The sequence below is a fragment of the Melospiza melodia genome, chromosome 10 (genome assembly GCF_035770615.1).
Source record: "Melospiza melodia melodia isolate bMelMel2 chromosome 10, bMelMel2.pri, whole genome shotgun sequence".
Taxonomy (NCBI): Eukaryota; Metazoa; Chordata; class Aves; order Passeriformes; family Passerellidae; genus Melospiza; species Melospiza melodia.
The window spans coordinates 13,711,789-13,736,890 of NC_086203.1; the positions used below are offsets into that span (position 1 = coordinate 13,711,789).

Consider the following 25,102-nt stretch of genomic DNA (forward strand, 5'->3'; position numbering starts at 1 on the left):
CCTGGACATCTTTGATGTGACAAAGAAACCTCACAAACCAATACAAATTGGATTTCCATGTCACTGTGTCACTAAAAAGCAGCTGACTTCCAGGTAAAAGTAGAGGGCAATGTCCAGTATTCATTAACCTGAACAGGAACCTGAACAGGCCAGTGATTCAGGGGGCACAGCCATTTTTAATACTGATAAAATAATTATGTGTAAGCTGCATGCCAGGAAGTTGGTTCACTTCAAAGAGTCTTTACAATTTTGGTCCAGTCCACCAGTGCACAGGAGTTACACAGAACAGCTATTTATAGTTATTCCAACTAACACAGAGTTATCATGAACCAGCTCTGGGTTTTGCTCCTAGTGTAAAGATGAAACTCACAGAGTAATGGAAAAAGGTGCTCAGAAACCTCTGCTCTGACAGGCTGCTGCTCCACTGTTTGCAGTGTGTGTGCTGCTGCTCTCAGCACTGCCAGGGCTCACTCTGCCTGCCCCAGGGAGGTGCAGAACCCCCAGGTGTGCTCAAAGCTCCAGCTGAACCAGGCAGAAACACCCCAGCACTGCCAAAGGGGGGCTCTGCCTTCCCCTTCCTTCCAGCAGGTACACGAGTGAACATTGAAACACTGACAAGCTACAAAAACTAAAACCCCAACTGTTTTCAGTCTGAAACTGCTTCTGCATCAAAACAAGCCCCCAAACCTGTCAGCAGCACAATGCAAACAGCCACTGGTGCTCAGCACTGTCACATCTCAGGTGGCTCTGGCTGCTCCAGATCCATAGGGAGCTCTAAAATGTCTCTTCTTCAGAAATCCTGAGGAAGCAAAATACTCTGAAGTCAGGGGAGCAAAAGTCAGGAGATGAAGCAAATTTATTGTTCCAAGTGTTGAAATTAAGGGGTATTTGAAATCAACAGCCACACACTTGATGAAAACCCAGCGAGTATGAATGAACAAATCCAGATAACCCTTAAATAAGTTACAAAGCTGTTGTGGGAGGGTGGGAATACATCAGAGAGCCTTGTAGGTAAGCCATGGTTTAGAAAAGATGCCCTCTGCACAAAGGACAGGCAGAGAACAGCATCACTGAGGTACAAGTCCCATTTCTCTCAGGCAAATTACTGCATAGATATCTAAGGTTTCTGAACAGCTTTTACAGCATATTAAGATAACAAAATGAAAATACACCGTATTTGAAACCAAAGAGCAGCATATTAGACATGCACTGGTAGAAAACATCCTGTGTGCCACTAGAGATGTTAAAAGTACCATACACAACTTGGATGTTCATCTAAAAAGCATAATAACTTCGTTTGACTTCATTTTTTGTGGAAAAAAGTCTACATGGTCATAAATCTGGAATTCTCAACATTCAGCTGTGGTGGGTATGACATGAACATAGAGGGTCTTCATGTTCAGGTTCTTCATAGAAACATCTTTTGTGATCTCTGAAAGAAGGAAAGAAGAGAGAAACAACAGAGTTAGTGTTCTTTCTTACCATGAGAACTATGAACTTTAAAAAAAAAAATTTGCTTTATTCAGACATTTTTGCTGTGGGACTGGGACAGAAACTGCTCAGCTCAAAATTCCTTCCTCTTAAAGCCCAGGGCATGAAAGGAAGGGTCACCACATGTCACCAGTGTCCCTGCAAGAGCAGGAGAGCCTGTTTTATGTTCCAAAGTAGAAATTTTTGAAAGTCTACACCAGCCCACAGCTCTCACCTTCACATCCTGACAGAGCAGCACCTAATTCAGAAAACTCTAACACCATGATATGAAGTCAATATGAACAGCCCCTCATACACAGTTTACATGTAAAGTAATGATTGTACCAGTACCTGCTGAAGAACTACTGCTGGAATCTTGTTGAGTATGCCTGAAGACTTTCTGACCATACAGGACAATTCCCTAAGTCTTCTCACAGCTGCATGCCCAGAGTTTGGAACAGGGACAGGATAAAATCCCAACAAACCTCTGAAGGACAGAGCACGCTTCCAACAGGCTGACTCAGGGGTTGTAATTACTCAAGAAACACAAACACAGAGTAATCCCACTTGTGTCTAGGGAAAGTCACCTGCAAACTTGCAGGAGCTGGAAATCTTTCACCATTACCTTGTGAAATGTGATTTTTTTTTCCCAAGCAGCCTGGTGCTTGCTGACTTTGCTTCCAGCAGCCATCAGCTGCCCCACTGAGAGCAGTGTGTTTGGAATACTGGGAGCTACAGCCTTGGAACAAAAGTCAGCCCAGTATCAAACACCCTGAGGCCTCTGCACTGAGAAAGCTCAGAGAGATAAGAAACTTGGCAGGTGTAAGCAGAGAACACTGGTGAAACCCAGATTAACAAGGACTGGGGTCACAGTGTCACTCTCACCCCGGAACCCTGCAGACAACCCAGCAAACACAAGATATTATAAAGGTCTGGCACCAGTCTTAGCACAAAGGACACATTAATAACACCCAGACCGGCTGGGGGTTTTCAGGAGGAACCCTTCTGCAGTGTCCTGCCCCATCCTGCTTTGAAAAATGTTTCATTTTTAGCCTCAACACACAGAAGCTGCACTGATTTTAAAAGCCATCTGTCAATGAGAGAACTGAGAAGTCCTCATGGATCACAGTGCTATTCAGGAGTTCTCTTCCATTGTAATACCACCCTTTAAGCAGCTGAATATGCATCCACAGAGCTATAATCCAATACAGCAATCAGGGCTGTATTCCCTCACTAACCTTCCTTCCCAGGAATGTGTCCCACCAGGATGTGAAAGAGTCTGGTCTGCAGAAGCAGCCAAACCAATTGTGAACTTGGCTCTCCAAGTCTCTAATTACATATTTATTTATAAGATCCTGAAAAATTAGGAACTTACATGAACCTATTTCCTACAGTATTTATCACAACAATTAGTTTTAAGAACTGGAAATTTGATTTATCAACAGAGTGTAGGGACACCTTCCTTTCTGTGCCAATGGCTCCAGGGAAGGGCTGCAGGGAGCACCTGCAGTGTCCCCACCATCCCCAGTGTGGAACCATCAGGTACCTGGAGCCTCTGTCTCTCCAGCTCAGGAATAAGCAACACTCACCACCTGAACATTTCTTTTTGGAATGTTTTCCAACATTACAAAGGGGAGTGAAAAGCACGTTTGTTTCTGAAAAGCTGCTGAGTGTCTGTGCAATAGACAGCAGATGCCCAACTGCCTGGACAACATTTATAAAAATAACTCTTCAAAACCAATAACTCATTTTCCACCAAGTGATTGTTTTTCCTTTTTATTGAACAGGCACCAACCTTCCAATTCCTGGGTTATTTTCATCAAACACTTCAAACTGTTAACAGCAAATACATTTTTATTTTTAGAATAAAGCACACAAAACCTACTCAAGAGACTGAACTTTGCTGTTCTGAAGGTAAGACCTTGAACAGATTGATCAGAAGATGAATGGGAGATTACAAAGCTGCAACAATATAGATAAACACTAATTGACCTAATGTTTTCTAGAGGCATCAAAGTGTTTTATATGCAGCCCTCATTTGTCATACAAAGAGATGTGAAGATAAAACACAGCTATGCCAGTGTTTAAACTTAAAAAATGTTATTCAAGGAGCTGAATGCTGAGAATTAAATCTGAGATAGCAGAAGTGTGGCTACAAGGCATTAGCTGCACAAATAAACCTCTGGGACCAAGCTCTCTGTGTTCTGAGTTTTAAAAGAGACCAAATCTGTTGTTTTGGCCTTGAAGGAGTTATCAAATCTGATCTTTCACATCACTGTGAATTGTCACTTCATACACTTTAACTAAAGTTTAAAGAGTTCTAGAGAATCCATGCTACAAATGTTACAGTGATTTAACCCATTTCCCTTTCAGGTAAAGGCATTTTAAAATTCCTCACTTCAACTGAGCCTTAAAAGCTGTTTTGCCAGTCTGTACGTTTTCCTGTCCTGTCAGCTCCTTGCCTCTTTCAAAGCTCTGCAGTTTCCTACAGTGGTTATTTCAGTGTCTGAACAGAATCATCTGGGGCTGAACCAAAGAGGAACTGTGCCTAACATCCCTTGTTTCTGAGTGCCTGAATCCCTGAGTCCCCAGGTGGGCAAGGCTGCACACAAAAATACCTTTCAGTTTATGCAAACCAAGTGTGGTTCATCTTCTTGGTTTTTACCCCTTGTGCTGAAACACTCCAGGCTCCAGTTCTCTGTTAACACCACTCAGCACATTATTTTTGGCATTTGCTTAAACTATCACTAGAAAGTTTCATCAACATCTGAGATCCATTTGAATTACAAAAATGGCTTTTAAATAAATACACTTAAGGTCATATGAAGTAAAAGCTAAAAAAAAAAAACCCAAACCAAGAAACCCCCTTCCCACGACCACTCCTTGCTCAGATTTCAATATATCCCACCTAAATCCTCATGGGCAGCTGAGTGACCCCAGCTCTCAGCAGCTGCACCAGAGCTGCCCCCTCCTGCCCTCCCCACTGACAGCACCTCCTGAGGAAGCTCAGCCACCCTGAAAGGGGCAGTTTGAGCAGGATGTCCAACTTCTGGACAGGTAATGAGGGATAAGCCACTAACTGTCATGGATCCCTCCCAAACAGCCTGTAAATCACATCACTGTGACACACTGCAGACAGAAACCTCAGCATCATTCCACTCAGCTGAATTCTCCAAGAATCCCTGTTTGGAGTTGTTTGGGTTTTTACCATGTAGTTTGCAATCCATTCTCTCTGTCAAATGAAGCCCCAAATCACCCTGGTCCAATTTTTCAGCACCACAGAAGCTTCAGTCACACCTTCCTCATGAATCAGAGATTTTTGTTTCCCATCTGTCAGTGGGTTTGGGGGGCTCTTTAGCATTTCAGACCTTCCTGCTTCCCAGGTATCCCAAATGGCTGTGCCCTACCTCACTCCTCTAACAGAGGTCCAACACTTTTTTCCACCCACTCCAATCCTCCAAGACAATGCAGCAACCTGAATGCTCAAAGTTTGAACAGATTCTTAAAATATTCCTGCTGTAGACTCAGTTCCACGAGGAGATTCCCTGTTCATCACTCAGCAGGGCACTGCTGACTGACCTTTACTGCAGGAGGAAAAAACTTTCACAACGCCTTGCCTTGGCCATTTCATGAGGGGAATGCATTACAGCTTAGAGCTTCTACATCTGGATGTTTGCTTAAAGGATTCTGTTATGCTAATATTGAATTACTGGGCAAAATTACAAACCAGTGTGTGAACAGTGTGGATTTAGTAATTAAACTGGATCTCAGGTTACATGAGCTGCTCCTCAACAATAAATTCCAAGGATCCTCAGATGGCAAACCAAAAGTTTGTGCTTACCATGAGTTAGTGCTTCATCCAGGAACAGCTTTAGCCTCCTGCTTCTGAGCCCAAAAACTTTTGCTGTCTCATGCAGAAGAGCTTTGTAGGTTAATCCATTCTGACCAACAGGGTTTTCCATTAGCAGAGTTCCCACTGTTCCTTTCTGGCATTCTGGACAAGATAAAACAGCTGAGTCACTATTGGTGAGAAATCAAATTACTTCATTTATCTGAGTAAATCGAAATTTAGGATTTCTTCTTCCATTTTACCTCTATTTCTTCATGGTACTGAGAGACAAATTAGCAATACCAACCTACAGATATTCTCTTAAGTTCATTAATTACAGAGCCAGAAATGTAAGTGATGACTGACAGCTTGACCAACAGAAGAAAACTTCTTTACATGGGTCAACAGGATGACACAGAGTTTGGGAAACATGAAATATTTCAACAGGACATAGAAACCACTACGTGCAGAAGCTCACCAAGCATGTACTGATGATCAAATCCCCTGTAAAAAAACCACATTTTTGGCTCCTGCAAGCTCTCAGTAGTGTCAGAAAGGGCTCATACCAGGGCACAGGCTAAGAGCAAGTTACTGAAACAACTCAGCTGCTCCCATGTGAGCTCTCAAAGTGCCAGAACAGCAGGTGGGAAACAGAATTACACACACATATATTTATACTCCAGACCAGATGAATAATACAATTCACTTGGCTTTTAGATAGCACTAAGAGCTGCTTCACAGGCTGTTTCCAGTGTCCTGGTGAAGAGCTGACTCTTCATTCAAACTTGGTCTGTTTTACACTCAGCCTTTTACAATAAACTGCACAGGTGAGCTGATGGTCAGAAACAGGGAAACAATGCCCAGGGGCTCATGTTTAACTGCTGCCCCTTATCTCAAACTGGCTCTCCTTTTGCTCTCAGGAGAAGAGGGAAGATTGTTTTTATCAGAAAGTACACACTAGGAAAAAAAAATAACCAAAATCTCCATGCAGCAATGGAAAGCTGCAGCTGAGCAGCAGAAGCTGCCGTGAGGAGCAGCCCAGCAGCCCCCATACCTTGTGGCTTGGCATTGATGAGCTGCAGGTTGATGTACTGGCAGAGCAGGGCACTGGGGGAGCTGGGCAGGCCAGGAGCTGACCCTGCTGTCACGTGCAGAGTCCTCCCACTGAGCCCCAGCAGGTCTGTGTGCTTCAGCAGCTCTGCAACACAAAGGGACACCAGTCAGGCCAGCCCGGGAGCTTCTCACTCCTGCCCCACTGCCTCCTCTTGCACCATCCTGTCCTCCAGAAAGAGCTTCTCTGCTGGAAAAATGGGATTCGTGCAGGAACATTTGGGTTTCATAATAACACAAAGAGAGTGCTTGGTTTGCTGTGGAAATTAGCTCCTATATAACATTTCTTATGCATATAGTGATTTATGCAATAAAAATAGGTAGCTAACTTCAAACAAGCAAGAAATTATTCACCCAAGCCAACCATTCAGCAGCCATTATGGGCTACTTGTATGAAAACTGAGTGCAAGTCTACAAGTTTCCCAAACAAGAAGCTTAAGAGAGTTTTCAGCAGTCTAGAGGAAAATAAAATCACAGAAAATTTTTTTACCATCTGACTTGAGCCCAGCTTCCTCCCTTTGAATTTTACTTTTTTTTAATGTAGCAAAGGGCAAATTTTATTTTTTATTTTCTATTCCTATCTCATTATATGAAAAGCTGTGATCTTTGCTTGCAACCAGACTCCCTGGACAAAGCAGCACAGGGAATGCGTTACTATGCAACATCAGGCTATTTATTAATAATAAATATTAAATATTAAATATAGTAAATTATTATAATATTAATAACAAATTAATTAATACATTAATAATAAATTATATATTGTTATTAAATATATTAAACTCCATAAAAAAACAAACAAAAAAATTTCAAGTCACGGCTCATGAATAATGCCCCCTACAGGAGTATCTGTATGGCCAAAGCAGCACTGGGAATGTGTCACTATGCAACATCAGGATATGAATTTTACCTTTTTCTAATGTAGAAAAAGACAAATTTTATTTTTTATATTCTATTCCTATCTCGTTGTATGAAAAGCTGTGATCTTTGCTTGCACCCAGACTTCCCTGGCCAAAGCAGCACAGGGAATGTGTTACTATGCAACATCAGGCTATTTATTAATAATAAATATTAAATATAGTAAATTATTATCATATTAATAACAAAATAATTAATACATTAATAATAAATTATATATTGATATTAAATATATTCAACTCCAGAAAAAACCAAAAAATTTCAAGTCATGGCTCATGAATAATGCCCCCTACAGGAGTATCTGTATGGCCAAAGCAGCACTGGGAATGTGTCACTATGCAACATCAGGATATGAATTTTACCTTTTTCTAATGTAGAAAAAGACAAATTTTATTTTTTATTTTCTATTCCTATCTCATTATATGAAAAGCTGTGATCTTTGCTTGCACCCAGACTTCCCTGGCCAAAGCAGCACAGGGAATGTGTTACTATGCAACATCAGGATACTTATTAAATATATTAAATAAATACTATTAAACAAATATTAAATGCATTAAATTAATATAATATTATTAATAAAATAATCATTATATTGATAATAAATGAAATATTGATATTAAATATCTTAAACTCCAGAAAAAACAAACCAAAAAATTTCAAGTCATGGCTCGTGAATAAAGCCCCCTACAGGAGTATCTGTGTGCAATGCCAGCACAGCTCATGATCCAGCACATGACTCCAGGAAGGCAGATGGAGAGAATGGGGGAAAGCCAGACCCAAACCAGCAGCTCCATCTCCAAGGACATCAGAAGCAACCCCTGGAAGTGCTGGGAGGAGACGCTGATGAGGTTTCTGTGACAAAAATGAATCCTGCAGCACTGCCTGGGCCTTGAGGTCAGAGCCACTGATGGGCATGATATTAAAATACACAGGAATAACATAACTCTGTGCTGCAAAGAGCTCCAGAAATCAAATCATCAAACCCAGGGAGAGCTGATGCATTTAATTTCTTGTCAGAACTGTGTGTTCCTGTACATATGGAACAGGCACACCTGTCAGCTCCAGCCAACAGGTTTTCATTCCACAGCAGCCTTATCCACATGTCAGGCAGCCTAAGCTGTACAAAGCTCATTTTATATAGTTCACCTGAAAATCTCAAGGGAAATAATTTATAAATGTATACTTTTTGTAGGTTTATAAACTTATAAATAAAAAGCCTCTAAACCAACCACCCAGCTCCCAAAAAAAGCCCCTAACCCCACAAAAAGATGAACAGCAATCACAAATTCTCAAAATTCTGTCAAGTGCCACAGAACAGAGTGAGATGCACTGGGAGTGTCTACAAGATTGCTCAAGGAGGCAAAAAGACCTCAGGCTGCACCTAAGATTCTAAAATGTGTATTTTAAACATCAACTTTTATATATTTGTATATAAATATATACAAATTTAAATTTAACAGTTTAAAGAAAAAAGAAACCAAAAGTCAAGCACTGTTCTGGCCTGTCTCAAGCACAGGAAGGGGATTTGCTTTTGAAAGCAAGAAAACAACTGAATCAACAAGTGGAGAGGAATTACCAAGGTTCCATCCAAAGGAAGGGAGGCAGGGGCAGGTTTTTCCCAAACCAGCACCATTTCAGGCCACAGAAGAGAGAGCACAGGGGGTGACAGAGTGGGAACACCTGGCCCCAGTAACTCCCAGTTTGCCATTCCCCAGCTGGCAGCACCCCTGGGGATCCATGCAGGGCAGGGAGGCAGAGCTGCAGTGATGGGGGTTTGCCCAATTAACAAATGAGCATTTGGCATTCCAGGAGCACTGACATTTGCCAGGGAAGAGCTCAGGCTGACAGAGGAGTCTGTTCACAGAGCCCACTCACAAGAGCAAGAAAAAATGGATCATTTCTTCCTGGATATCAACAGACTTGAAGGCAAGCAGGTATTCCAAGTGCTCATCAAAATCACTTTAAAAGTCACTTCTCCCTGCAGTGGGGTTTAAGTGCTAATGCTCTGCCCTAAAGTACCTTACAGCCTCACAGCCTTTTAAAAATTGAAGATTAAAAAAATCAGCCATCTGAAAATTATAAAGATGGAATAAGGCATGGATCAAAACCTTGTAGGGGATTTTTACCCCACCTTCTTTGCCCCTCTCTTTTTTTTTTTTTAAGCCCTACATGACCTACAGATGCATTTCTTCCCATAAACATATTGAAAGTGTTTTAAATAAATCTTTTTCATTAAGGGCTACTTGCATGAAAGCTGAGTGCAAGTCTACAAGCTTCCCAAACAAGAAGCTTAGAGAGTTTTCAGCAGTTTAGAGGAAAAAAAAGTTGCAGGCAACTTTTTTTAGCATCTGACTTGAGCCCAGCTTCTTCCCTTTGAATTTTATTTTTTTTAATGTAGAAAGAGACAAATTCTATTTTCTGAAGGTCAGTACAAGTCCCACAGCCTTGTTTGGGGGGTGCAGTTCCTCAAAATACCTTGACACACTATTGGGGAGGAAATGTTCATCCCATTATTCCAATGCTGCACTGAAAAGCAGGCACAGGACCCATCTGAGAAGAACTGCCTGGTCATGTGCCACAGCACAACCCTAAGGAAACCCTCATTACAATTAGAGAACAAGATCATAAATTACTGCAAGTACAATGGACAGCCCTAGAAACCACAGGAAGGGAATGAGGAGCCAGAAATTTGGTTTTGCTGGGTCCCAATTTTATTAACACACGTGGGAACAATTGAGAAATTACTTGTCTGGAGTGCACAACCTTTCTCTGCAATTCCTCTGGGACACAGCAGCTGATTCCAAGCCCTGGAGTCACCATGAGACCTCACCTGAGGTTACCCACACCAGAGCAGATGGATTGTATCCAAAGCAAACACTGGGATTCTGTTCTGTCCTCTGACACCTTTCAGGATGTTTTCCTGGCACATGCCTTGAGCTGAGACTCCCCATGGAGCCACATCTGCTGACCAATGCTTGTTTGAGATGTGACACACTGCCACAAATGCCAATTTGATGATCTGATCTTTCCAAGGGCATTTCCATATGGTGAATAAGTGGGCAGGGAAAATACCCTGCTCTGCTCAGACCACTGACACATACTGAAAGGTGAAAATCAGCATGGCAAGAAATGATTCCTAAGGAGCAAAAGTGACGAGGAAAGAAGGAGAAGGAAAGGAGGAAAAGGAAAGGAGGAGAAGGAAAGGAGGAGAAGGAAAGGAGGAGAAGGAAAGGAGGAGAAGGAAAGGAGGAGAAGGAAAGGAAGAGAAGGAAAGGAGGAGAAGGAAAGGAGGAGAAGGAAAGGAGGAGAAGGAAAGGAGGAGAAGGAAAGGAGGAGAAGGAAAGGAGGAGAAGGAAAGGAGGAGAAGGAAAGGAGGAGAAGGAAAGGAGGAGAAGGAAAGGAGGAGAAGGAAAGGAGGAGAAGGAAAGGAGGAGAAGGAAAGGAGGAAAAGGAAAGGAGGAAAAGGAAAGGAGGAGAAGGAAAGGAGGAAAAGGAAAGGAGGAGAAGGAAAGGAGGAAAAGGAAAGGAGGAAAAGGAAAGGAGGAAAAGGAAAGGAGGAAAAGGAAAGGAGGAAAAGGAAGGGAGGAAAAGGAAAGGGAGGAAAAGGAAAGGGAGGAAAAGGAAAGGGAGGAAAAGGAAAGGGAGGAAAAGGAAAGGGAGGAAAAGGAAAGGGAGGAAAAGGAAAGGGAGGAAAAGGAAAGGAGGAAAAGGAAAGGAGGAAAAGGAAAGGAGGAAAAGGAAAGGAGGAAAAGGAAAGGAGGAAAAGGAAAGGAGGAAAAGGAAAGGAGGAAAAGGAAAGGAGGAAAAGGAAAGGAGGAAAAGGAAAGGAGGAAAAGGAAAGGAGGAAAAGGAAAGGAGGAAAAGGAAAGGAGGAAAAGGAAAGGAGGAAAAGGAAAGGAGGAAAAGGAAAGGAGGAAAAGGAAAGGAGGAAAAAGAAAAGGGCCTTTGTTACTACAGCAGAAGAAGAGGGAAGGTTTCAACTTTCTCCACCACTTCCCTTTGGGATTTCAGCATTAATTGATTTGTGCTGCATATTTTTGTCCTATAAATGGCAGAAAAACCCCAAATATGGAGTCAAATTACTTCTAAACTTAATGAGATGGGAGTTTCCCAACTTTTCTGGGCCTTTTGAAAGTCATCTCTTACTATCTGTAATGACATTGAACAATACAGGTACAGACTCCCCTCTGCAGGCACAGACCACACTGTCATCCCTCCTACTTGGAAAAGGATTTCAAGGAAAACCATTTCCTTCTCCAAAACACAACTGGAACTTGAGGAAGATACTGAAGGATTTCCCCTAAATCCCCTCTGACTGAAAGCAAAGATTAATCCTTTTGTATGACAGGACTGAGGACTGTGTTCAGCTGAGCTGAGCACAACTTGAAAGATTTATCACAGGGAGTTAATGGATGACACCAGATGGGAAACCCCCAAAATCCTCCTAGAAATACTCTCAGGAGAGGACAAGAAGGAAACTAAGGACTGAGATGGCAGCAGTGACACAAACTATTTCTTTATGGATGTCACTGGTGGACATGAACTGGTGATCCTGAGCAGCCCTGGGGGCACCTCAAATCAGCCAACTCAAGCACCTCCCCCTCAGATGTGCCTCAGTAATATTCCCATTAAAACACTAATAAAAGGTTTTGTGGCCATCCAATTATCATTGTTATAGTTTTCTGGGGTTGTTTTTTACATTCTTTTGCCTTAAAGTTCAAGCTGCAAAGATTATTCAATAGGTTTTTCTAAAAAAAAAGAAGAAATGTAGAGCTCCTCAAGGTTCTCTAGGGTGGAAAGGCAACATTTTTCTTCTACAGATCACAGTTTGCATTCAGCTTAGGTTCTCACCCTGCCTACTGAGGCATTAGGGAAAGCATGGAAAGGCTGATGGCAGCTCGCCATGGAGATCCAGCACAGCCTGGGCCCAGTGCAAACACTGAAATAAATCACATTTTGTCCTGATGAGAACTGCAATGGAAGCAAGATAACAGATGAGCACCATTTAGCAGCAGCTTTTGGAAACATGTTGATGTGACTATAAACACAGTCTCATAAGCTAAGGACTATAAAATGGAATATTTCCTTACCCATTTTCTTGTCAATTTGATATAGCTAGCTAGATAGATATAAATTACACAGTAAATAATTATACAGTAAATTACTCCTAGCTGGTGCAAGAAAGACTTTCAATTTTCCTTGTCATACTCCATTTACCTGTGTTTCCATTAAAAACTGTCAGTTTGGAATTTTTAAGACCAAAAATGCAGGAGACAGCATCTACAAGTCCAGTGAAGTTCAAGGTATTATCTCCTTTTGGATTTTCCAGCAGCAACACACCATCTAAAACCAAAATTAAGAAATTAAAATGGAGTTTGGAAGCAATATCCAAGTTCTAATGATTTTCTAATGATGCTAATTACTTCCAGTGAGTTTCTAAGTCAATTTAAAACTGACAACACTGCATCTTTCCAGATTTTTTTTTAGTGGGAAAGGGGAAAGAAAACAGAGAAACAAACTGATGTGTACTTCAGATTTATGGTGCAGAAGTTCTATTTGCCTTTATTAACAAGGCAGTCCCATTTGTGTGTTACTAAGGTACAACCCAGCCTATAATTTAATATTATAGGTAATATATTGGTTAAAAGCTGAGACTGTGCCCTCTGAGATGGTCACCAGCTTTCCCAGCTGGATTCCTTCTCACTCAGGGAGCAGCTCTGTGACCATGTCCAACAAGGAACAATTATTTCCATACATAAACTGGCAGTACATGCAAGAAAAAAGCTCCCCAAGTGCATTTAGTTTTCTCCCTTCTTAATATCTAACTCACTCTTGTAACAACATCACTGCACCCATGTCCACTGCCCACACCAGTCAGGCCATTATCTGGCTTTAAGTATTCTCTTCATTTCTGTACTTCATATCTGAGCTTTTCAATCTCCTCCACATCCAGGCCTCACCTCCTGCACAGAGCTGCAGCAGGGATTACAAATTCTCAAGCACAGCCCAAACCCAGAGAGTGCAGACCCCACAAGGACACCGACACACAAACTCTCAGGAATAACAACTCCTGCCCACACAGAAGAGTTTCCCTCAGAAGGAATCATGGACAGGTGTGGCTTTGCTTTGAATAAACTTATTTTCAAGAATTATTTCAAGGTCCTATTTGAGGGGAGGCTGCACCACCTTTCAAATGAATTCAGGCTCCAGCCTTCACCACTCCATTTCCAAACTCTCCCTCCCAGCAGCCCTGCCAAAGCAAGCTGGGGATGTTCATTCCTACCTTGCTCTGTCCCATTGACACAAACTTTGAGGTTGACATAGGCACAGGCTGGGCCAGCAGGCTGGCACACCCCTCCTCTGACCAGGGTGATTTCCAGCTCTGATCCCTTCAGCTGGGGAAAGACAGAGATTGGCATTATTTCAATACTGCTTATTAAACAAACACAGCAAAATGTTTTCCTTCAATAAACAACACTAAGACATTGCTTTATACTAAATGTGATTTATCATAAAGCAGGGATTTTTCCTACATCTGCCTTCAGTGACAGTGCTTCAGACATCAATCTGCCTGTACCAGATGTCAGGAAAGCAGGGAACAAACAGCCTGATTTTCACAAGTGATGAGCACTGAGGACACCCTCCCAAAATACAATCCCAAAGCAATTCTGCCTGAGAGGAACACTCTTCCAGAGAAATTCAGGTTACTGACCAGGGCCCTGCTCTCAGTCACTGCCTGGAGAAGCCCCCACTCTCCCTGGGGGAGCACTGAGAACCCCCTGGGTCACACTGCCTTGGAACCACCAGCCTCTGAGTGTCTCCCCAGGAGGCACCAGGGACCCTGTCAGACCTGAATCCAACATGGATCTTGCAAAAAAGATCCAGAAATCACTCACATGAATAACTGGTACAAAAAGACCATTTAAGTAATTTTGTTTTGTAAATTTGGAGATGGTCTTTGGCAAGAGACACAGTCCAAAGGGTGACAGACAAATTTGGAAGTGTCATTCTTTACTCTAGTCCTATTACAAAGTAGGGTAAAACACTTATGCAGCAACAAATGCCATTCTGTGTTTATCCATTCTACCAACAACTCTAAATTCATTTTTCAAGTACCTACTTTTCTGCCCCAATAGTTTCTGAGAAACTGCTTTGGTTTTTTTGTTGTTGTGGCTTGGAGCAAGTCTTTGGGAAAGGAGCTCAGAATTAAAGCCTTGTATCAAAAATTGATCCAGGATAATTTCCCAGAAGTAATGACTTTAATGTAATCACAATAAATATAAAAAGAACAGAGTGCATTTCATTTTTGTTCCAATTCTCACATATATTCAACAGCAAGCAGATTCCTGTTACTCCTCTGAGTAACTTCCAGAAATTTGATGCAATGATCCTGCCACAGCTGGCTTAACTTACACACTCCCATGAAGGCTTTCTCAGGAAGGGCTTTCTCATGTTACTGCTCTGGATGTGACAAAGGAGCTGCAGCAGAGCAGAGTCAAGCACCTGCCCTAAGCAATCCATCTCTGCAGGCCCAGAACACCAACTCCCAAGGAGCACTTGACAGTGGCACTGCAATCTCAGTCATCTGGTTCTCTCTGCAACATCCACTCTGAAGTCTGAGTGTGTGACAAACAGTTCAGAGGCACAGCCAAGGCTGCAGCAGGCACAGAGCTCCTCCACAAGGAGTTCCCTGGGGTGACTGTCCCTGTCCATGGTAGGGCTGGAACTACATAATCTCCAAGGTCCCTCCCAAACCCAACCCATTCTGTGATCCTGTAACTGAGACTCCTTAAAATAAATAATAATGAACAAGTGCATTGCTTCTGTTCTTCTGTGCCTCCATGTCCCACACACAGACTGTACCCCCTCAGGACTGGCAGCATTGTGTAGGATCCTAGGGTGGCTTGGTTGGAGGGTGCTTTACCTTGGTGACCATCTCATTTCACTCTTCCTGCCATGGGCAGGGACACCTCCCACTGTCCCAGGGTGCTCCAAACCCCATCCAGCCTGGCCTTGGGCACTGCCAGGGATCCAGGGGCAGCCACAGCTGCTCTGGGAACCTGTGTCAGGACCTCCTCACCTTCCCAGGGAACAATCCCTTCCCAAAATCCCATCCAGCCCTGCCCTCTGGCAGTGGGAGCCATTCCCTGTGTCCTGTCCCTCCATCCCTTGTCCCCAGTCCCTCTCCAGCTCTCCTGGAGCCCCTTTAGGCACTGGAAGGGCTCTGAGCTCTCCCTGGAGCCTTCTCTCCTCCAGAGAGAACATCAAGCCCAATTCCCTGCTCATGGTTTTGTGTGAAACCCTCTCCCTCCAAGGTTTCAAGGTGGCAGGAGGCCCTCTCAGCTGGATGCCCACAATGAGACAACTGCATTTCTCTGAACTGAGCTATCAACACCCCACAGACCTGGCTGCCAGAACAGTGCCATTTAGTGAAGATTTCTGTAGATTTTCTCTGTCTGAAATTCAACATTTGTGCAAATGCGTGGCCTGACCCACAAACCTCTCCCAGGGTCACACACTAGCTCCTCATCTCCACAACTGAAAGGACTGCCTGGTTTTTGCTGACATTTAGATGACAGCCATCAGTTCTAGCCATAAAAACCAGGTCAGGTGCCTGCTGGCAGGGGAGGATTTCATCTCTACACACAGAGCAGTGTTTATGACTAAACCAGTACACTCATCTTTCCACAATGGTTTTCTTCACTAAAATATACTAAATTAGATGTAGGTAAGAGCAAAATAAGTGGGGGGGAGCCATACTTGCACAGGCATTAAAGTTTTCATGGAAAGCAACAGTGACCAGCACTAAAGCTCAGGTTCAGGGGATTTGAGGCAGGCAATCACACAGGTGATTCCCAGCACTGTATTTCCAGCTTTTACATTCCAATTCAGATTTGATGTTGTCCAATTCAGATTTGATGCTGTCTATCAGAAGTATCAAATAAGTACTTAGAAGAAAGTTAAAGATTTTCAGTGATTTCTCAACCACAGTATTTACTTAGTGTTTACCCCCTGTCTGTCACTAGATGAAACTGATAGTTTTGAAAAAGGCCAAACAGGGCTTTGTTTCAAATCTGTACAACTTCAGAAGTGCCATTAATAACTATAAAACATTTCCTTTACACACACTATTAAGATGGATGAAATGTGCTCTTTCCTTTCAGCTATTCCCTGCCTTCCCAGTCATCCTGTAAATCAAATCTCAAGTCTGATGGATCCTACACTCTTGTGTGAATTAATCTTTGTAGTCCAGCAGGACATTTATATTGAAGAATAGCTCATTCACAGTTCTGCTAGGAATGTCTTTTGAATAGAGTAAGTTTCAGTAAAACCATGGCAAAACTATCATCAAGTATGTCAGAAGCAGCAATCAAAGAAAACAACAGAAATTGCTGCTGATTTGAAATATGAAACTACACTTTTACAACAGACAACTTCAGCAACACAGGGCAGAGGAAAAAACATCCTTAAATATTAAACAAGTTGGTCTTAAGCCAAATTCAGCCTCAAAGGAGTAGTTCTAGGACAAAAGACTATTAATCTAAGAAAATCAGAGCAACAACATTTTGGCTGTTCAAACAACACACTAATCCAAATACAAATAACTGTGTATTAAGTTCAGACAAACAACTGCCTCAGTTATTTACTCTGGTATCCAAGCAGCTTCATTCTCAAAATCACCACGCATACAGAACCCAACTCCTTTCTTTGATAAACCAAGAAAGACTAATACAAAAAGTTATAAATAGAAAACAATATCTGCTCTATCCCACAAACAAATATTGACACCATTATGCTTTAATTGGAGCAGCTTGTTGGGTTAAAAGCAAATAAGATGAACTATGCAAGCAGTGCTTTTCCTCCTTACTTGTGTTGTTTCCTGGATGAGAACTTCCCTTGAGGTAGGCACCGGGTAAGGCTTCAGGCCTGCCTTTATTGTGGCAAAAATGAACTCAGCGTGCTGCTGGATGACAGTGTCCAGGTATTCCCCCTCTGGCAGGGCCCTGTAGTACACTGTGATCTCATCTGTGGGCACCAGGTTCCTCTGCAGGACACACAGACACCATTACTGACAGCAAAACCACACACCAAGACAGCAATACTTGTCAAGTTTAAAAAAAAAATAATTTTTCAAGCAGTTGTTAAAAGCTTCCACAAAAGACTTGGAAGAAAACAATCCTTCTACAAAAACATAAAGAATCTTAAAAGATGGGAGTTTAGGCAAGATTAAGTATATTAATATTCATTATAGTGAAAATAAATTATGAACAGAACTGAATTTAAATGCAGTAACACATGGGAGAGTTTTCATGGCCACAATCCTTCCTGGTTATATTTTATACAGAAATAAATCCTCAAGTTTTATATATGTAAGAAACCATTAAAATATATAAATCTACATAGGTGTAGACATAATATTTTTAAAAATACTGCATAGGTGCGTATATGTGCATATATATGTATATGTATATATATATGTAAAATCTACACAGATTTTTTTCAAATATACATAATGTAAAGGACATCTATTTTGGTAAAATTTGTAATTTTTCAGTCTTATGCTGAAGAAAGGTCCTTTCCAATCCAGACTTTTCTATGAGTCTATGATTTATGCAGCCTTAACTGCACTGATCTTTTCCAAAATAACATGAAAATTTTTCCATGAAAATTTTCTCTACTCATCCTTTGGAGCTCTTGCAAGGGAATCCAATCAGAAAGCCATACAGGAGGAGTAAATGATACAGGGCTCCATGTTGAATTAAAAATGCAGTCTGTACATACTGCCCAGACTGCTGGAAAGGGAATGGCAGTGCCTTGTCCCACGCCACTGAGTGCTCACCTTCTTGCGAAGCTTCTGGATGCGGTTGATCACCTCCCGGGCCACGCCTTCATCCACCATGGACTGGTCTGGGGTCACATCCAGCAGCACCAAAACCTGAGCAAAGGCACAAAACATTGATGAACAGGTGACAAACTGGACACAAGGTGGGAGTAATATTGTCAGGAGCTCAGGATGCCTTTAGAGAGCTCCTCATATGGAAAATACGATGGTGGAGAGAGCGCTGAACAGCTCCAGGATTCACACACCCCTGGAATGTGCTGTGCTACCTGAACTAACAAACCCAAGCCAGCTTTTACCTCACCATTTTCCTACTGCTTCCTGAGGAACTCTTCCCTCAATCAAAAAAAGAGAGAGAGGAAATAACCAATAACATACCTGAGCATCGGAGTGTGCCTCGAACTGGGCAGATCCCTCTGTCATCTGATACATGAGACGCAGATCCTCCCCATGGAGCTCGTGTCCTTCCACAACAATGCTGCCTGCAGGGTTGGCAGATGGAGAGCAGCTCTTACCATCCAAGCAAAACCCCCAATTTTAAATTCAGAAAGCTTTAACCAAGCATCAGCCTTCAAACATGTGCCATGTATATATTTGCAATGCAGTCAAACAGCAGTTAAGCACTAGTAAGCAGCAGTGAATTATCCCACATTTCCATTTTTCACAGAAGCACTTCTCCAGGCAGCAGAGCCCACTAAAACACAGGCACTTCAGCAACTGTTTGTGTGGAACCATCTGAATGGAATAAAACTTAAAAATAACCTGTATACCCCACCAACTCCAAACTTCCATTTAAGCAGTTTGCTAAACAGATATAGCTACAAAATTCACACCCACTTGTAACTCTGGAATCAAAGGAATGCTTTTGGAATAAAAGCTACTGCACAAAAACTCAGTTCCAATCTGATTCAGTCTCACAGAAAGCTTGTTCTCTGCTTCATCTGGGCTTTACAGAAGCACTTAAAATCAGAGAACATCCTGAGCTGGAAGGGACCCAGAGGGATCACTGGGTTCAAATCCTGCACAGACACCCCAAAAATCCCACCAAACAGCACTGTCCAAACTCTCCTGGAGCTCTGGCAGCCTCAGGGCTGTGACCATTCTCTGAAGAATCTGCCCAGTGCTCGACACCCTCTGGGGAAGAACTTTTTCCTATTATCAACCCTAAACCTCCTCTGAAAGGAAGGAACACTTCACAGAAGAACAGTTTAAAATCAGTGTCCACAATCATTTCTAAACTTTTTTTTTGCAAAAAAAAAAACCAAAAAAACATGGAAATAATAAACACAAATTTCCTCCTCATAACAGGTGAAGAGGGATAACAAGAGGGAAGCAGGCCTTAAGATCCCTTAAGCCAAGGGCATCCGGGCCTGGATCAGGAATGGTGAGGCCAGCAGGAGCAGGGAGGTCGTTCTGCCCCTGCACTGGGCACTGCTGAGGGCACACCCTGAGTGCTGTGCCCAGCTCTGGCCCCTCAGTTTGGGAAGGACCTTGGCACACTGAGCACATCCAGAGGGAACAATGAGCTGGAGAGGGGCTGGGAGGAATGTTTGAAGGAGCTGGGGGTGCTCAGCCTGGAGAGAAGGAGGCTCGGAGGTGACCTTATTGTTCTCTATAACTTCCTGAAAGGTGGTTGCAGACAGGTGGGGGTCTGACAGAACCAGAGGACACAGTCTCAAGCTGCGTCAGGGAAGGTATAGGTTGGATATTAAGAAAAAGTTTTTCATCAAAAGAATAACAAAGTACTGGAATGCTCTTCCCAGGGAGGTGGTAGAATCACCATCTCTGGATGTGTTTAAAAAAAGACTGGACATGGTTCTTGGTGCTACAGTATAGCTGAGGTGTTAGGGCACAGGCTGGATTCGATGATCTTAGAGGTCTCTTCCAACCTCATTATTTCGTGATTCTGCAAGCCCACAGAAGGACACCCTGCCACCCCTGAGGGCTCTGTCCCACTACAGACCTGTCTCCTGGAACCTCTCTAGCTGCTCGCTGCTGAGCTCCTTGATGGCAGCCATGACGGGCTTGAAGGCGCCCTTGAGGCGGCGGCCCAGCACGGTGTGCTCGGGCTCGGCCCTCAGCCGCACGCCATACCGGGCCTTGTCCGCAGAGAGTGTCAGTGCCCGCACGTTCAGCTCCTGCAGGGGCACACAGCACACAGATCAGCTCCTGATGTCAACGTGAGACATTTGTACAGGGCTGTCTCTATGGACAGAGTAACTGGGAGAGCAAACAAACCCAACCCTGAGCCCACCTTCAGCAGCAGAGCCCGTCCTCAGCCTCCAGGGTGTGTGGCTATTAACAGGCAGCTCCTGCCTCTAATCAGCCCCTTTAACTTTCTTTATGTCCTACCTCCACCTAAGCTTCTACCCAGCCTTCGCCCTAAGCAGCCTAGGCCTAGCCTTCCACCTCATCTCAGCCCTACTATGTTTAGAAACTCAGCAGCCCTCTTGATTTCCCCCTCACAGCTGCCCAAGAGCTGAACCCATTCCCTCTGTGTGCAGTGGCCTGGCAGAGATCAGGAGAGGAAATTCTGCTGGAACAGAATTTGTGTCCTTTCAGAACACACAGAGCCAGGAAATCATTACCAACCATTTTATGGTTGAGGTTGTACAAAATGGCCTCATTTTGTCTCCTCCTTACCTGTTCATTGCAGCTCCTCACTGCACAGAAAACCATCCTGCTCAGAAAAGCTCCTGCAGCCAAAACAGCTTTATAAAACCTGCATGGACTTTAGGAGGGGCCCCAGACACTGCAGGAAGGTGTATGCCCATTTTTCTGAGCTGCACATGCAGATTTTGTTCCCATATCTGAAGGGAACATGGTGGTGCTGTGGGAAGTTTTACACAACTGATTGAGAGGACAAAGTTGTTTTCACATGAGGAAAGACCAAGGCTGGAACTCTTTGGAGAGAATATGGCAGGGGTTGGAAAACACGAGGCACAGACCTGCACAAACATTTCACTGCAATCCAGCAGGTCCTGCCTGCCAGGCTGCCCAGCACTTGGAGCATTTGGTGTTTAATGCCCACTGGATGGTGGTGAGAGCTCCCATCACCATCCTACAGCATCCCCAGGTGCACTTGGCAAACAAGCAAGGCATTTAGGAAGCAGAAGTAAATGGCAGCATCAGCATGACAGGACTAGCAAGTAGCCAAACATTTGGATTGAGAAATAATGTTTAAATACAACCTTTGAGCTGCAGCCTAATTCCCTAGGAAGTCCTACTGACATGAGGAGCCAAGAACACAACTGAATCTAATTTTATTTAATACATCTTTTAGGAAATCTAATGAAAATTATGCACTTCAGAAATTCAGTTTCAATGGGGTGCTGCTGGAAATGAGCCCACGAGTTGTAAATGACAACCTCGTGGGGGAAAAGAAATAATAATCCAAAAAATAGCACAAATTGAAAAATTACTTTGGGCCTGATTAGATAAATCAGAGAAGCCAACTCCATCAGGACAAGTTTTCTGTACTAATTAGATTAGGAAATTATTCTTTCCACATATTATCCATTTAAAAACCCAGAATGAGTCTTAGAAAAACAGGCAAATCTGTATCTTAGGTCTGTTTACACCAGTCTCAGAGCTTTGACTTAAAATAATTCTTAATTTTATCTTCCTAATTACTCAAAATTAGCTCCTTAACACATCTTTCAAGTCTCATGGGGACATAGTGAGGCAACCAGCCCTTCCCATGACCAGCTGAAGAGCTGAACACGGAATGCCTGAACATGTAAGAGCCTTCAGCTGGTGCCATGTGCCCCAGCTACGGCCAGTCCTCAGAACAGAGACAGAAATATCAGAAATGCTGTGCTTCAGCTGGGCTCTCTAAGCAGGCAGCCTAAAAAGGAAAATAAGTACTCATTATGTCATAGTGTAAGAAATGAAAAACTGCTGGGCCCTCCAGCCACATCTCCTGTCAGATAATTCAGCCCTGTCACAGGCTCACTCCCTGGGTTTGATGGAGAAGTCAATTTTCTGTTTTACAGCAGCTCTGCACAGGGCTGGGGGTTGGAGGGAATGCAAAGGCTGGATGGAAACAAGATTCTGACTGTGCACAGAGTCAAATTTACACAGAGAAAACCTTTCCCTGGAAGCAGCTGGGAAGAAAAGTCCTGACCCAGGCTTGTAAAAGGCCTCAAATAGAAATGAATAAAATGCAACTGTGTCCAGTTGCTAAAAGCCTTCTGGGTTTATTTCATTTCATCAGCTTGGCTATTTTTGCATGACAACCCTACAATCTGGCAAGTTCTAATATTAAAATCCATTTATTTAAATGACTTGCTGTGTTCTGAAGATGAGAGAGGAGCACTGCAGATCAAAGACTACAGCTCTTTCTGCAAAAGCAATGAATGAAATTTCTGAAGAATTGACAAGTATATTTTCCCCACTCTTTTGTCAGCAGCTACACGAAATTAAATGGTGTAATTCTCCTTACCCATTACCTCTGGCATCTGCAAATTTACTCCTGGCAATCACTGAAGGTTCTAAAGCTCTGAATAGGCAGGAGGTTGATGAACAAAGCTGCAAATGCAGCCCAAGCAATGCTGCCCAGCCTGCCTGTAATCACTGACCTCTTTAGCTCTGCACCATCCAGTAAACAACAGGATTGATTGCCATGCAGTACAATAAAACACACTCTAAGCTCCAGCAGCAGCTTGTTGAATTTTAAGACACATAATAAAACCAGGACAATAGACAGCACTTTGTGTTTGTGCTTCCACAAAGGCATCTGAGTTTGTTTTAACTCATCTCTCCAGAAGAGACACTTTTGTCTGCAGGAGGAAAGGAATGCTAATCAAAACATACTAATGTACAATCCAATTATGCAATAATTTAAAAATTGTTAGCTTCTTTTGTTACCTTTCATTAGCTGTAGAAGCTGACAAAAATTCTAGCAACCACTCTTTTGGAAGTAATTTGAGGAAGCAAACCTCATGTCCCTTAAAACTGGATTATCTAGAATTTAAAATCCATTTTTCAGATCCAAAAAATGGGACAGACATTAGCCTGAATTTCACAGAATTCTGCTGTTGAAGAGACTTGGATATTGAAATTATTATAATTAATAATAACAGCAATTGTGAAGCAAGGGATCATAACTGCCAAGTCTAAAAGCAACAATCATTAAGTTCACATGACAGAAAAACTTTATAGTGCCCCTTGCAAATCAATTACTATTTTTTAATTTAAAATTCCTCTAGTTAGTAATTCTTGGGCATTTAACTCCCACAGTAACTAAAAGCAAGCTGCATACAGCACTGATGTAGAGGTCCTGTGCACTGAGCTGTGACTTCCTGAGCCAGTGCTCATTCCCCCAGCAGAATTTTCAGAGATTTTCATAGATGTGTATTTAGGCTTGGGGAAAGCTCCTGTTGCTGGAATTGTATGTAACACAAGTTTCAGAGTCCCTCATCTCCTGAATTCCCTGACTGACATGGCTGCCCTCACCAAGCCAAGTGAGGTGAGCTGATCCTCTCTGGGAAGATGCACATTTTTGTTCTCTTTGTCAAGGTAAAGCAGCTGCCCTTGACAATGGCAACCTCAACCACAACAGGAGGGCATATTTTAGGCACATGAGCAGATGTGCTGTTACAGTGAAGGGAAGAAAGGATCCTTAAGCTGCCAAGAACAGGCACAGGATAATGAAAAGGCACAGAAATGGCCACACCATTTGCACAAGAGAAAACCCCTCAGATCCTGTAGTGCCAGTGCTCAGTGGAAACAGAACAAGAATTTTGTGTCACTGACCCTTGAAGATGGATTTCATGGCTTTAAAGAATGCAAACAGGTCAGATTCTAGCAGCCTCTCAGCCCAGAGTGGTCAGTTTGTAGGATTAAGTATTTCTCAACACTGAATGCCTTTGGCACATGACCCACTGCCACCCCTTTCATTACAGCTCTCCTGGAAATTCATTTCACCTGGGAGTTGTTAATATGATCAACAGGGAGGTTGCTCAGGAAACCAACAGACACAATCCCCTTAAACATGATGTTCTTACCTCGAGTACATACTTCTCTAAAGATCTGATGTTCTCCAGAGCCTCTGGATCCTGGTGGATAACTACCACTTCTTTCAAAGGGTACTGGGGGAAAAAACAAAAAAAAAAAAACAAAAGCAGAAACTTAACTATTCAGTTTCCCCAGGTTCATCCCAAAGTTACAAAGCTGTTACACATTCCCAAGGTTTGACAGGAGATGTGAGGAGCTCTAACCTTGACTGGGATGGTTTTTCTGTCTCTGATCACTCGTCCCAGCTCAATCACAGACTGCAAACAAGAAACGGCACTTTCAATTTTTTTGTCGATGAGATCCTCCCTAGATTAGAAAGGAAACATTATAATTGCTGCATTTTCATCACATCTCTTTGAGCAGATGGAAAACATTTTACCCCTTTCTCTGACATTTCCTGCAACAGACTCAATTATGCCCTGGTTGGGGCAATCAGGCTTTTCCTCTGTCTTTGTGGAGAAGATGAGGAGGAAATAACTTGCTGAAAACAAATAGCAGAGCTATTTTTACATCTTTTGTTAGCACCTCTCACAAGGTGCAGAGGATTGACTCATACAACCTGTTCTAGTAATAGCCAATAAAAAATACAATTTACATTAATAATATCATAAGAAGATGCAGAAAGATATTATAAAGAGGGTACTTATAGCCACAATGAATTCCCTGTAACAACAATTCACTGGATCTCAATTTATCCTCTTCTCCAAAAACTGCAGATATTTGAGCTTGATGTCTTAGAGTTTTAACATCTTTCTAAGCTCTTTTAACACCCTTCCATGTTGAGGCTAGGCAGGGTTGGGTGTTTTTTTGCCTTTTAGGGTTTTTTTGGGGGTGGGGTGGAGAGAGGATTGGGCTTGAACTTTTTGGCCTTTTTTTCCTTTTTTTTTTTTTTGAGGCAATTGACATTTAAATCTTCT

General features: G+C 42.7%; 1 protein-coding gene across 1 annotated transcript in view; it reads right to left on the reverse strand.

Moving 5' to 3' along the window:
* Positions 1-838: 838 nt before the first annotated feature.
* IARS1 (isoleucyl-tRNA synthetase 1) overlaps positions 839-25,102 on the reverse strand; it is a 96,279-nt gene continuing 72,015 nt past the window's right edge. The window contains exons 25-35 of the mRNA XM_063164433.1: positions 24,389-24,491; positions 24,176-24,259; positions 20,131-20,305; positions 18,546-18,649; positions 18,168-18,263; positions 17,196-17,372; positions 13,611-13,722; positions 12,545-12,670; positions 6,354-6,497; positions 5,312-5,464; positions 839-1,432 (exon numbers count right to left, since the gene is read on the reverse strand). Of these exons, the coding sequence (XP_063020503.1) occupies positions 1,350-1,432; positions 5,312-5,464; positions 6,354-6,497; positions 12,545-12,670; positions 13,611-13,722; positions 17,196-17,372; positions 18,168-18,263; positions 18,546-18,649; positions 20,131-20,305; positions 24,176-24,259; positions 24,389-24,491 (1,357 nt within the window). The 3' untranslated portion in view covers positions 839-1,349. The remainder of the gene's footprint in view (positions 1,433-5,311; positions 5,465-6,353; positions 6,498-12,544; positions 12,671-13,610; positions 13,723-17,195; positions 17,373-18,167; positions 18,264-18,545; positions 18,650-20,130; positions 20,306-24,175; positions 24,260-24,388; positions 24,492-25,102) is intronic.